The 13,272-nt window shown below is 44.7% G+C and overlaps 7 protein-coding genes across 7 annotated transcripts; 4 read left to right on the top strand and 3 right to left on the bottom strand.

The window, feature by feature from the left end:
- Window positions 1–181: 181 nt before the first annotated feature.
- Window positions 182–7,159, bottom strand: LOC132794217 (protein rigor mortis). Its single transcript, XM_060804511.1, is given in 10 exon segments — window positions 182–909; window positions 971–1,228; window positions 1,291–1,441; window positions 1,499–1,664; window positions 1,722–2,590; window positions 4,623–4,776; window positions 4,847–4,891; window positions 4,893–5,010; window positions 5,068–5,380; window positions 5,440–7,159. Coding segments are annotated over 10 exon segments (3,852 nt in total). The 5' UTR covers window positions 7,028–7,159; the 3' UTR covers window positions 182–719.
- Window positions 2,647–4,845, top strand: LOC132794218 (cilia- and flagella-associated protein 206). The gene is made up of 3 exons (XM_060804512.1): window positions 2,647–3,406; window positions 3,463–3,812; window positions 3,868–4,845. Exons 1-3 carry the CDS (start codon window positions 2,764–2,766, stop codon window positions 4,609–4,611), a joined length of 1,737 nt encoding a protein of 578 aa, XP_060660495.1. The 5' UTR covers window positions 2,647–2,763; the 3' UTR covers window positions 4,612–4,845.
- A 399-nt stretch (window positions 7,160–7,558) lies between the features above and the next one.
- Window positions 7,559–8,333, top strand: LOC132794223 (transcription factor MafG). Its single transcript, XM_060804517.1, has 2 exons — window positions 7,559–7,698; window positions 7,779–8,333. The coding sequence occupies exons 1-2, from the start codon at window positions 7,666–7,668 to the stop codon at window positions 8,142–8,144; spliced, it is 399 nt and encodes a 132-aa protein (XP_060660500.1). The 5' UTR covers window positions 7,559–7,665; the 3' UTR covers window positions 8,145–8,333.
- An 86-nt stretch (window positions 8,334–8,419) lies between these two features.
- Window positions 8,420–9,404, top strand: LOC132794222 (mitochondrial inner membrane protease subunit 2). The gene is made up of 2 exons (XM_060804515.1): window positions 8,420–8,700; window positions 8,757–9,404. The coding sequence occupies exons 1-2, from the start codon at window positions 8,607–8,609 to the stop codon at window positions 9,170–9,172; spliced, it is 510 nt and encodes a 169-aa protein (XP_060660498.1). The 5' UTR covers window positions 8,420–8,606; the 3' UTR covers window positions 9,173–9,404.
- Window positions 9,405–9,559: 155 nt separating this feature from the next.
- Window positions 9,560–10,338, bottom strand: LOC132794221 (threonylcarbamoyl-AMP synthase). The gene has a single exon (XM_060804514.1). The coding sequence runs from the start codon at window positions 10,336–10,338 to the stop codon at window positions 9,589–9,591; it is 750 nt and encodes a 249-aa protein (XP_060660497.1). The 3' UTR covers window positions 9,560–9,588.
- Window positions 10,339–10,346: 8 nt separating this feature from the next.
- On the bottom strand, window positions 10,347–10,797 carry LOC132794224 (DNA-directed RNA polymerase III subunit RPC10). The gene is made up of 2 exons (XM_060804518.1): window positions 10,602–10,797; window positions 10,347–10,532 (listed from the first exon to the last, which is right to left on the bottom strand). Exons 1-2 carry the CDS (start codon window positions 10,740–10,742, stop codon window positions 10,347–10,349), a joined length of 327 nt encoding a protein of 108 aa, XP_060660501.1. The 5' UTR covers window positions 10,743–10,797.
- A 116-nt stretch (window positions 10,798–10,913) lies between these two features.
- Window positions 10,914–12,754, top strand: LOC132794220 (DNA methyltransferase 1-associated protein 1). The gene is made up of 4 exons (XM_060804513.1): window positions 10,914–11,115; window positions 11,186–11,575; window positions 11,641–12,230; window positions 12,302–12,754. Exons 1-4 carry the CDS (start codon window positions 11,015–11,017, stop codon window positions 12,520–12,522), a joined length of 1,302 nt encoding a protein of 433 aa, XP_060660496.1. The 5' UTR covers window positions 10,914–11,014; the 3' UTR covers window positions 12,523–12,754.
- Window positions 12,755–13,272: the final 518 nt, after the last annotated feature.

Here is a 13,272-nt window from a genome sequence, read left to right as displayed (position 1 = left end):
TCGGGCACAAAACCAAAACAATACGCACTCAAGCAGCAGCAGACTCTGGGCCTCTGCCTAACGGTAACACATTTGTTTCATGGCCTCTTCTACTTGGGCCGGTCAACAGACAACAAATGGGCAACATGCAGACGCCGCTCGGGATGTTGTTCTAATTAAAAACGTAAAAAAAAGATGTTCATTTCTTTTCATGAGTTGTTGGTATGTGTTTTATTTTGCTTTCTACGCATCTTTTACTAACTAAATCGTGCCTTGGACAGTTTTGTATTGTAACTCGTATAAATTCTTGTAACGTTTGTTTGTTTTTGTTTTTCTCTTTGATCGAAAGTCGCAACGGTATTACAATGGATTCGAAATCATAATTCGTTTTCGGTCCCCTTGTGTATCAATCAATTTGCTTAGCTTTAGCATCTTTGTGCCATTGTTAACTATTTTTTCGAATGAATTACACAAAATGTCTGACGACTCCATTGTCAAATGTTATTTCCAACTTAAATGACACATTAAATCATTAAATGATACTTCGCTTCACTGTTGTTAACAATGTTTTTTTGGGTAAGCTGCCGCTATTAATACATCTCTCATAACATAACTAAAAAAACACCTGAAGAAGCTCATTTGTTTTGTGTTGTTTCACATAATTAAATCTAAATCTTAATTATAAACAGCCTATTGAGCTTTGGCCACTGGGAGAGGGATGGGATCGTTTTGAAGGCTCTTTAGTTGGCCTCCTCCTTGAGTTCTTTCTCGGCTGCATTCTCTGCTCTGTCCATGCAGCTATCTTCGAACAGCGAACCCAGCTGACCAATGCGCTTGATCTGTTCCATTAGATCAGCTATTTCCGGTGTGCAGTTGCGGAACTTGCGCAGATACGAGAAGCCACGAAGCATCTCATTGTCCAGCACACAGCTGTTGGTGTGAGAAAATATAGAAATTAGTTTGATTACTAGAATTACGTAGATAAACTTACATCAATGCAGCCGCTGCAAAGTTGCCAGTTTTCTCAAGCTGTTCCAGCCAGTTGTTGATAATGGTTTTAATCATGGGATCTGTGGCTGGCAAATGAATCCTAGCATGGGCCAACGCCTCCTTAAAATACTCGTGCTTCAGCAGCAAGTTGATGGCTTCCGTTTGCATATCAACTGCTCCCAAATAGGTGGCAGCATGCACTATGAAGCCCTTCTCCTCCATTTGTGAAGCATAAGCCTTGCAGCACTTCTGCCAAAAACTAAAAGAAAACAAATCAAATTTAGCGAGAGAAGTTTTACGATTTCTTTCAGCTTAACTCACACATAGGAGACGGCGGGCGCCAATGAAAGATGCCACTCGTTAAGGGTTTTGTTTTCAATATGTTGTTGCAACTCGTCGCGCACTTTAAAAGTGGAAACGGTCAGACAGAGCGGAGCAATGTCCTTGTTGTTAGATTGTTTTAGATTATTTACTGAAAATCAAGTTGAAGTTATTTTCAAAAATCTAATTAAATAAATGCTCAACTTACATTCGGTGGCAATCAAGTCTTTGGCCATCACCTTGGTGCTGAACAGCTTGGACATTAGCACGGACTTGTCGATCTTGGCAGCATCTTCGGTCAGTACAACGGCCAGCTTCTCCAGTGCATACTTGTTAAGCTCCTTCTGGGTTAGACACAGACATGTGCGGCTATGCTGCAAAATATTTAAAGAGTCAGTAAAGTGCTGTTGTAGCTTTCTAATTCAACTTACTGCCATAAAATTATCGGGATATGCTTGTGACTCCAGCTCCTTGGCTTTGCTCCGTTCAATCTGAGTTGCCTGCGTGCTCGTGCTCTTTGTGCTCAAGCTAAGCATTTGCATAGTATCACTCAGCACTTTTTCCGACTTCATTTCCGCTTCTTTCGTTGGTTGCTCCTCAGGAGCTGGATGCAATTGATTTTCAGCTTTACGTTTCTCACGACGCAAACGTTTCTTTTGCGAAGCATTCAGCGAAGCACCTTGTGGCTGTGTCATCGATTTGCTGGCCCATTTGACTTTCAGCAGGGCATCGCTCTTACAGCAAATGTTCTTTTCATTCTTGGCCAACGCATCCTTGATGCTGATCAGTTCCAGGGAGAGAGCCTTGCCACCGCTCATGATAACACTCTCGTCGGTGGGCAAGAACATGCCGCACCACATGGGGCAGTGATAGCTGATGGTGAGCGGTGGCTCAGACAACTCCTTAAGATTCCACAAGCATACCTTGCCCTCAATGTGAAAGCTGAGCAGCAAATGCGGATCCATGTTGCTCCACTTGACCGAAGTTATGGAGGCCTTGGGATCACTGGCAGTCAACGAAAGCTGCTTTGTCCAACCGCGTTGCTCTGGCTGGAATTCCATAATATGCAAGAACTTGTCGTGACCCACAACAACAAATTGATTACGCTGCAGCGGATTGAAGGAAATGTCGGTTATGTAGCGCGATAGCAGCGCAGCCTGACGCACACTAGTGTAGGCCAACTCAGCGTCCGGCTTGCGCTCATACAGCTGCAGGAAGCCATCCTCTGTGCCGACGAAGAGGAAGGCATCTCGCACGCACAGATAACTGGGACGCTCGATGTTCGTAAAGATAATAGCATCTACAAAAAGAGAATAAAAATTAATAAACAAAGTTTCTCATTATGTTAGCAACTGTAACCAGGGGCAACTTGTCAACAGTTTAAATAACAAGACACATTAATATCGCATAAATTGCGTTACATTCTCGAGTTTCTTTTTTATAAGCACCATTTTAAATTGCAGTTAAATCACTATGTCGCATCCCCATCAAAAGACTCTCAACGAGATTAGCCAACGTATCATGGCCAAGCTTAAAGAACGCGATATTGAGCCGGACGGAAAGTTTGTCAAGTTTATGGTGCATCTCTTGGTGCGCGACATGCGCCGTGGTCTGCTCAAGACTGACCTGCAAGATCCCAGCAAGTGCAAATTGAATCAATTCATTGGCGACATTGTCGCTGGCTATTTGAATCCTAATGACACAACAATGGCCAATCTACGCATGTCGTGGATTATGAAGACGGGTTATGGCATTCAATTATCCTTTGTGCAAGAGCAATATGAATTGAAGTTTCAGCAGGAACTCAAGCTGCTTATACACGACATTCTACAGTATCCGGAGACGAGCACCAAGCTGCAGCTGGATCAGCTATTTGCCAAAATGAAGGTCTTTATTGTGGCCAGCTATCATCTGGGTTCGCCCAAGAATCATGTGCTTCTGAAGCTAACGGCACAGGCTCTAAACAGTGTGATTGGACGCAGTGATCTGCAGAACTATGTGCTCAAGAAGAAGTATCACCGACAGGAGTATCTGCAGCGACTGGCGGCCACGGTGGCGGGCATTGTCATCTACAACAACGACGGACCCGACGGAGATCGCGAGAATGTGCGATACGGTGAGTTTGTTAGTACAAAATTAACTTAAATCTCATGCTAAGTGATATGATGACAGTCATCTGTGATCTGGAGATGGCGCAGCGCAATACTTCGACCGTTTTTGAAAAATTGCTGGAACGCATGGATAACATGAGTGGCAACTGTCAGCGCGCCATTAGCAAGCAATTGAAGTTCAGCAACCAGGACACGACGCTGCACTATCAAGTGCCGCTAGAGCAATTGCAGCGCATCAATCAATTTACAATCACATTCATAATGCTGCATCGTTGTCTGACGACTCTAAGGCTAAGCTATGAGCACACTGCGTATTTGATTGGTGTGGAAAAGGAACGCTATGACTGTGTGGTGGCCAAAATTAACGACACCTTGGCCATGCCCACGGCCATCGACTCCGAACTGGTCTTTGTAAGTAGTTTAAGGTTGCTGTGATGACTTGATCTCAGATATCTTTCTTTGGCAGCCACACTTTGTGTACTTGTCCAAGGTGTGGAGCAATCTGAATCATTATTTCAATCACATTGTGGAGCTGAATAAGCTGTGCGAACAACTGGAGATGCAAGTGCCCAACTCAATGGACGAACGGGCATTGGAAATAATTGAAGAGATTCAAGTGATGGCGCATCGCCGCCACAAGCCACATCAACGCAGCTACGATGAGTGCATGGCTGCCTTGAATGAGTTCCGCACCGACGGCAATTTCTGTACTCTGACCGAGGCGGACATCAAGGACTTCTGCGGGCTATCGCTGGCTGTGACGAATGGCCTGTTGCTGCCGGCAAAAGTGCAACGAAAGCTTTGCATGAATCTGGACATTAAGTTCGGCTTTCAAGATCAGACATATGCGCGCATTGGGGAAGTTAGCTTTGAGCACTTCATTGCCGCCTTTAGGCAGGCAATCTTCAACAATGCCAATCTTTGTCTGCTTTTCAAGTTAGACGACATTCTGATTGCCAAGGAAATGCAGCCAAAAGCTGTGGAACCGCCGTTGAAAAAGGATTTTCAGGGTCAAACAGAATTGATGATTGAGAACGATTTGTCGCCATCGAACTGGATCAATGTGACATGGAATGCCTGGGACTATCATCGCGAGACCATTCATCTGGCCGGCATACGCAAGTGTCAGACCCGCGATGCCCAAACTAAGGTCAGCTATGGCCAACGCAATGCTCAATCTCAGGCCTATAATACAAGGCATCATATGTGAACTGAACTTGCCTTTCTTCGGCTGGTTAGCAGTGTAGACGCCCAGCACACGATTCACAATGAAATAGATGTAGTTATCCTGCCACATCAGTGAATACACTTCCTTCTTGTACACGTTGCGAAATGTTGTCTTCACTCGCATGCTGTCCACGTCTATGATGCCCACCTGTAATGTGTGTATTCGTATTTATTCGATTTTTTTTTTTTTATCAATAAATCTCAGTGAAAATGCTTACCCCACCATCGTAGGTGCCAAATGCCAACTGCAAGCAGTCGGGACTCCCAAGCTAGCGAGTAAACAATGCTGTTTACATTCACACTATCAATGGGCGCGTATTGTGATCGTATTTTGGACAAATCAAATAGCGCCACACGCTTGTCTGAGCAGCCCAGGGCAATTCTGTATATAAAAAGACTTTTAGAGGATGTCATAATTATGAAAGAAGCTTCAATTTACTTGTTCAGGTCATCGGGACACTCAGCTATGGCGCGCACGCCAAAGGCCAAAGTGCCATAGACGGCAGAGAGTAGTCCAGTCTTGGGATTTAAAATGCCCACACGACGATTCCTCATGCTCATCCAAATGCTGTTGCTGTTGGCAATTGGCGCAATTGTGACGATGTCTTGCACCGAGCTCTTGTTGACGTGATCCTTGTGCAGTTTATAGCGTTGCTGCTTGGGCTCAAAGTCAAGTGTCCAATAGACCAGCTGCTGGCGACACAGCGACACAATGATGTTGTCATTCAGCCAATGTACTTCTTTCGCTTTGCCTGAAAAACAAACAATTTGTTAAATATTTGACACTCAGTTTAGGAAATCTTTCCCTTACTTGCGGCATTGTTACCCTTGCTGTAAGTCTTGCCACAATGGGCGCCCGTTAGAGTGTTCCAAATCATAATAATATCGTTGTCGTTGATGGACACCAACAGTATATCAGGACGTGGTGCAGACTCGGCGGAGGCAACGGTAATCGTATCAATGGTTGCATCCTTCACAAACTTGTTGCTTGGCTGCGGCTTTGTTTGTGTTTTCAACACCTCTAGCGATTTAGGAGTTTCATGTACCTCAGCTTGATGATAGATATGATGCAGCACCTCGCGCTTGGGCTTGGCAGCTTCACCGTCGACAATGACGGCATCATCACTGGATGAACTGAACTGAATGACTTCCAAGCTGCCTTCGCTGGACTCACTAATCACCGTGTCGCTATTGTCGCCCTTCTGCGAGATGGTGCTCTCGCTACGTGGACCGCGCACTCCAGACTCTTGACAATCGGCTAGAGTGACCTCCACTTGTGGCTCATCAGATGCATGCTCACGATGCGCTTTTATTTCGGCCTTCATGTTTCGACAGGCCTCCATGAAGTCCAGTTGTGCGTTGTCTATTGGTTTTTCGAGACCAACAAAATCATCAGAATACTGGGAGGACTTCTTGGCTGACTGACGAGCTGGTGCGCCGAACTCGCACTCCAGATGATCAGTGTTGTAGATGTCAAAGATATCATCGGATTCAGCAGCCTTTGATTTACACAGCGGCGCTTTACCGGTTTGCTTCTTAGTCTTTGACTGTTTAGCGCTGGGATTCGCTTTCATGCCTTTGCAGGCCTCTTCAAACTCGAGTGCTTCTTTGGCAGTTGGCTTCTCAAGTCCCACGAAATCGTCGCAATCGTTGGACACCTTCTCGACGATTGGAGCTGCTAATGTGCTGCGCCATTGATCGCTGGATGTGAGCTGCTCCCTGGGGAAGGTCATTTCACGCCAGGCAAGGCCACAGATACTCGACTGCTGGCATGTGAACTTATAGACGATGTTCATTTTACGCATATCGCAGACCATCACAAAACCCGAGCTGGTGCCGAGTGCAAAGAGATTCTCGTTGTAGGGAGAGCAGCGTAGCACAGTCAACTGGTGGTTGCGCGCCGAGATAAATGTAGGACGACGACAATAGGTGTTGGATGCAACGCAGTATATGACCAAATCATTGGCGTCCATGGACAATATGTTGCCATTGCAAATGTAGCCCATGAGCACTTTAATCATAGGATACATTCGTACATCGCGCGCCTCGTGTTGATGCTGATGCGCCTTGTGTCCCATGATGGATTCACCTAGATCGCAATCCCAAACTTGGACACTTAAATCCTCGGCAACGATGGCGAATTGTTTGCTCGATGCATTGGATGATTCGCTGTGTTGCTTGCGACCCCATAGAGGACTCACATCGAGGGCGCTAACAGTTATGCGAGTTGACATTGTCTTCACTTCATCGGCATCATTTTCATTTTGGGCGGGTGCCGCAATGTAATTGATGCATTTGAAGCCGGTGTAAAGAATGCCGCCATCGGGAGTTGCAACTGAAAGCGGTGTTTGCGAGCAAATCGGCGTCGGCACATTGTTATAAATTGCGGCCGTATTCATCACGTTCACTTTTAGCAATCACCAGGAAAATAAAATGGAGAACTTTGCAGTAAATTTGACTTCCGCATCTGCTGGAATTTTCCTGTTCCGTTTCCTTTTTTTCTCACTTATCCTTCTATTTAGGCGTGTGTCCGCTGGTAGAATTTCAAAATAAGCTTTTTTTACGTCGAAAAATACCAAAGCAAACCACACAAGAGTTAAATTCTGGTTACACTTTGTACGTTACATTTTGGTATATTTTATTAATGTTTGGGACAAGGCGAAAGGTACGTGTATTTACCATACATGCAAATAAACAGAATTTTATTAATATGTATAAAATAAATTGGACATGTAATCAGTTATACTATTAGCAAACTTTATTGGCAATATACTGTCTATTATTATACAATTTTGTTTATTTATTATTTGATTTCGAATGAAATTGATGTCCCAAATTGGGGCTTCAAACGATGTGTGCAATCAAATAGAATACCAAAATATACTATCTTTGACTTTCCTAATATTTCTAAGTGGTCACACTATTTTAAGATTTTATGTTCATAGTGAATGGCAATTCGCAAAAATATACGCAATTTGTTGGTAAATATTTATAAAAACAAGATTTGATATTGATAAAACATTGTTTTTAATGAATAATGGACGCCAAACGTGAGAGAAAGTCATCCTTGGTAAGTAAACAATAAAAACCTTTACAAAAACTTATTGAAAATTATTTATCAGGCACATTAACAATTTTCATTGTTCATAGGCACCACTTTCGCCATGTCCAATTCCCGATATTACGGACGATGAACTCGTCACGATTTCTGTGCGAGATCTGAATAGGACTCTGAAGATGCGTGGCCTGAATCGTGAGGAAATTGTGCGTATGAAGCAGAGGCGACGCACGCTGAAGAATCGTGGCTATGCTGCAAGTTGTCGAATTAAACGGATCGAACAAAAGGATGAGCTGGAAACGAAAAAATCGTATGAATGGACTGAGTTGGAGCAAATGCATGAGGACAATGAGCAAATACGCCTGGATGTGAACAACTGGAAAAACAAATATAAGGCATTGTTGCAATTTGCCATACAAAACGATATTCCAATTCCAAGTGAGTTGGAGGGCTGCTGATATGCTGATGAGTATGGTGGCGCAATTGATCCACACATTCCAGTTCCAGTTGCAAAATTCAATCAAAATCAAAACACACCTGTCACCATAGTACAATAGCTGGAATTTGAGTTGTAATAATCTGTCATCATCACTTTGTCAACCACTTGACTTTTAACTTTAATAAACTTTGTATACGAGAACAACCAAGTCGCACCCTGTACAATTGTCTGCGACACCCTGTGAACTTTAGCCAATTGACAGCGCATGAATGTGAATGTCAAAATAGTTTGGAAACAGCTGTTATATATTTAATGTTATGTATTCACTTACTAAGTCGCATCAAAAGCTGATTGTATATGTATATATGTATGTGTGTGCATATATGTGGTAGCCGTGCAACTTGATTTTGTATATATACAAGGAATTCCAGAAGGTCCCTCCCGCGCATTCCCAGAGTAGCTGCCACAAAGCCATGCCGTCATGGCATTTCGTCGCTTTGGTAGATCCTTGCTGTACAGTTTGCCGCTGGGCATCACGTTCCTTGACTGCGTTGGCTATGTGGCCCGCGTTGATGGTAAGTACAAAACAGCAAAGTATCAACTACACTTTCATTCATAATTTTACGCATAGGCACTTCCATGCAACCCGCTTTAAATCCCGTCGCTGAGGAGCGAGATTATGTGTTCCTGCTGCGTTGGGGCATCCACAATAGTCCGGTGGAACGTGGCGACATCATATCATTGATCTCTCCCAAGGATCCGGCGCAAAAGATCATTAAGCGTGTGGTGGGCATGCAGGGCGACGTGGTCTCCACTCTAGGCTATAAACACGAGATTGTACGTGTGCCCGATGGACATTGTTGGGTAGAGGGCGATCACACGGGCCATTCGCTCGACAGCAACACATTCGGTCCCGTTGCCTTGGGGCTGATGTCGGCCAGAGCTGTGGCTATTGTTTGGCCACCGGAACGTTGGAGTTTATTGAAGACCGAGCTGCCCAGGCGACGACGTCCTATTCAGGTGGCCAAGGCGAGCTACTACAACTGATCGCCCAGTAGACTGAATGCTGTTATTGTGCACATATACATGTATATATATATATGTATGTATATGGTAACCACATATATACATACGTATATGCATGTGTGTGCGTATTCCTACAACATACATATATTTTAATATCTTAAAACACAGAAAGCAGATACCATGTTCAAAATTGTAAATGCCGTTGATATAAAGTAGAGACATTGTTTTAACGAATCTGTCTATTATTTATAAATACGTAATGATTTATTTAATATGAATTATTTAATATTTCATCGCGCAATACTGTTAATTGATCTCTTTGTTGAGCTTAGAAGCAAACCTTAAAAGACATTTCCACCAGTGCTTATCGAAGACAAGAACCAGTTACAATTTTTAAAAATGCATCGCTTTAAACTGTTTAGTATTTCAATAGTTCTTTATTGTATCTTATTTTTAGCTGTGTAGCCAAACTCGTGCAGCACCGCCAGCGTCTCTTTGAGCGCTACGCCGGCACGCACTACCTCATAGCGACCCGGCGTGACCAAATCGATCACAGTGGAAGCCAGTCGCCGCTCCTCGCTCAGTCCAATACGGCCAGCATTGAATACGGCGCCTAGATGCGGCCACAGCGTTTGGAACTCACTGATCTGCAGACTGCTGGGTGCGCTGGATCGATTGGCGCTGGTCAAGGCGAGTGGTTGCTCGTGCCACTTAGCGCACAGTTCGCGAATAAATTTAAAGTCCGGGATGCGTATGCCGATCTTGCTGGTGCTGGGATTCAAGAATCGATTGCTAAGCTGCGGCGTACGCTCAATCACAATGGTCAGTGGCCCCGGAAGCAAGCGAGTTAGCAGCTCGTCACTCAAGTGGCTGGCGTGACCAAAGCGACGCAGTGCAGCAATATTGTTGACACAAATGGCCACGGGTTTGTGCTCATCGCGTCCCTTGATCTCGTACATGTGTTGAATGGCCTCCTCGTTGTTGGCATCACAGGCCAACCCATAAACTGTGTCTGTGGGTAACGCAATAACCTTGCCCTGATGCAGGCATTGTTCGGCCAGCCTTAAGGCATCCACCGATTCTACTGGACAGATTACGGGCGGCGTTGCTGGGCTGTCTTGTTGTTTAGGTTTCATGGTAGATTGGGCGCAAAGGCGTCTGAGGATTACGGTTTGTAGATAGCGCATTAGTATTTCTAATCGCGCCAGTTGTGACCACACTGATGATTGCAGCACTTGTAGAATGTGGTCATCGGCTCATCAGCTGAGCGTGTTTGAATCTGCATGAAGTAGGCACGTTTATGCGAGCACGCCGGGCACTCGGCGTCCGTTGAGTCAACGTTCTCCCAGGCCGCAATGCCACCCAGCACGTGGTCAACTTCCTGTCAAGAAAAATAAAAGTGCAACAATTACACAAAATTGCATCACATTGCTTTTTTAACGCAAATTACCTTGAGGCGCGGAAATGTTTTGGTGGATATCTTGCGATTAATTTTCGATATATACGGGCAAGTGTTACAAGTGAATCTGTGGCTTGAGGTATCCTCTTCAATAATCAAAATATTGCCGCACGATGGACAAAAAAACAACATCGCGAATGCGAGCAGCGTGGGAATTTCTGCTTGCTTTAGCACTGTGTGACCGTAAGTTACCATTCGAAAATATACTTTTATACTAAAATGCCGCAATAAACGGCTACTTCGTTACAGTACATAATACATCGATAACATAACACAGCTCCGTTTATTGCGCTATCGACTTTCCACCACTGGTAATGTAAACATTAACGAACACTGACAACAAGAAGTACACAAATTCTGACTGAATTCGCGAATTATTTGTTTTATTATAAAATTAAAGAATTATGTCGGCTGATGTGCGTGATATTTTGGACATTGAGCGTGCCAATACGCCAGAAATAACAAGGGACTCCTTCCTCGCGACAAAAAAACGTAATTTCGAGCGGTAAGTAAACAAGCACTACATGCAAATTTGTACAACAACAAAAACATAACACAATATTTTGTGTCTGCAGCACCAAACATGCCTCGCGGCGTCCCGAGGGCATGCATCGTGAGGTGTTCGCGCTTTTGTACACGGACAAGAAGGATGCACCACCTCTATTGCCAACGGACACGGCACTGGGTATTGGAGCCGGCTACAAACAGAACAAGGCGCGTTTGGGCATGAAAAAGGTCCGCAAATGGGAATGGGCGCCGTTTTCGAATCCGGCACGCAACGATGCGGCCGTGTTTCATCATTGGAAGCGAGTCAGTGATGATTCCACGGACTATCCGTTTGCGAAGTTCAACAAACAATTAGAGATACCAAGCTATACAATGACCGAGTACAATGCCCACCTGCGCAACAATATTCAGCACTGGAGCAAGGTGCAAACAGATCATCTCTTTGATCTGGCCAGACGGTAGGCCTATCAAATAAAGTGTAGTTGATTTAATGAACGCTAATGCATGTCTTTAACATTTACAGCTTTGACTTGCGCTTCATTGTTATGGCGGATCGTTGGAATCGCCAACAGCATGGTACCAAAACAGTGGAAGAGCTCAAGGAGCGCTATTACGAGGTAATTGCTTTGCTTGCCAAGGCAAAGAATCAGTCAATCGAGAAGAAAACATTCGTATATGATGCAGAGCATGAGCGCCGCCGAAAGGAGCAGCTGGAGAAGCTATTCAAACGCACCACGCAGCAGGTGGAGGAGGAGCAAATGCTAATAAACGAAATGAAGAAGATCGAAGCACGCAAGAAGGAACGTGAGCGCAAGACGCAAGATCTGCAAAAGCTAATCTCTCAGGCGGATCAGCAAAACGAGCATGCGGCTAATACGCCAAGCACACGCAAATACGAGAAGAAATTGCACAAGAAAAAGGTGCATCACACGCCGCGGCCCTCGAAGGTGGACTCTGTGGTAAATGCCATTGAAATTGGCAGCAGTGGCATCAAGTTTGCCGATCTGCGCGGCTCTGGGGTCTCGTTGCGTTCGCAAAAAATGAAGCTGCCAGCGAATATAGGACAACGCAAGGTGAAAGCGCTCGAGCAGGCCATACAAGAGTTCAAAGTTGGTGCGTATCAAGTCGGTTTACTACCACGAGACATAAAACTATTAAAGAGTTTTCTCTATTTGTTTTTAAAGATCCCGCTCCGCCACCTACAGAGGACATATGCACATCCTTCAATGAGCTACGTTCCGATATGGTATTGCTGTGTGAGCTGCGCACCGCATTGTCCACGTGCATCTACGAAATGGAGAGTCTGAAGCATCAGTATGAGGCCGCTTGTCCGGGCAAGACGCTCAATATACCGCCCTCGTTGGTGCCCATCAAAACCGAGACGCTGGAGAATAGTGCCACTTAATGCTGAACTCTTTTCTATGGAAAAACGGCAAACAATACGCACGGAGTACTAATCATGGCAGCCAACAGAACAGTAACAGTTGATGCGTTGCTGCGTTGCGCTAACCCGTTTTCCACTAACCATATTTGTAGCCCAAGATGTGCGCTACTCTCGCGCAAGTCTAGTTAGCTGTTAGCACGCCTCAAGAATAAACGGAAAAATACACACATACAAATATATAGTATAAAAACGAAAGAAAATTGTTTTGCGGCAGACATCATATGGGAAAATCAAACAGCCAGCGTGTGGTCAACATGGTCAACACGACCAGCATGGCCAACACAGTCAGTCGGTCAGTCAGCAGCATGCAATTGCCTGTGCGAGTGTGAGAACTTTTTCTCGCTGTGATTTATTTATTTTCCAGCTCAACTTCAACTCTTTTTTTTTCATATTTGTTGTAGCTCTGACCAGACTCTGAATGCTGAACGATCTTGGCCTTAGTTTTCAGACAGTATTTGGGTTACGCTCCTGTGGCGGCTTTGGCCAAATATGGCTGGCATGCAATCTTTGGCAGGCTCAGCATGCCAAGGCAAGTTTAACTATATAGAATTGTCTGTACAATTGACTGGCTGTTGGAACTGTTGACTGTTGACTGCTGCTGCCGATGTCGTTGTTGCTGCTGCCCACACAATTGCAGAGGCGTTTGGACTGGTCATCGTTGTTGTTGCTGTTGTATACGCCTGACTCAGCGGCAGTTGACGAAGACACAGA

The sequence above is a fragment of the Drosophila nasuta genome, chromosome 3 (genome assembly GCF_023558535.2).
Source record: "Drosophila nasuta strain 15112-1781.00 chromosome 3, ASM2355853v1, whole genome shotgun sequence".
NCBI lineage: Eukaryota > Metazoa > Arthropoda > Insecta > Diptera > Drosophilidae > Drosophila > Drosophila nasuta.
Note: the sequence above shows the minus strand (reverse complement) of the source record. Positions and strands in the feature narration are given on the sequence as shown.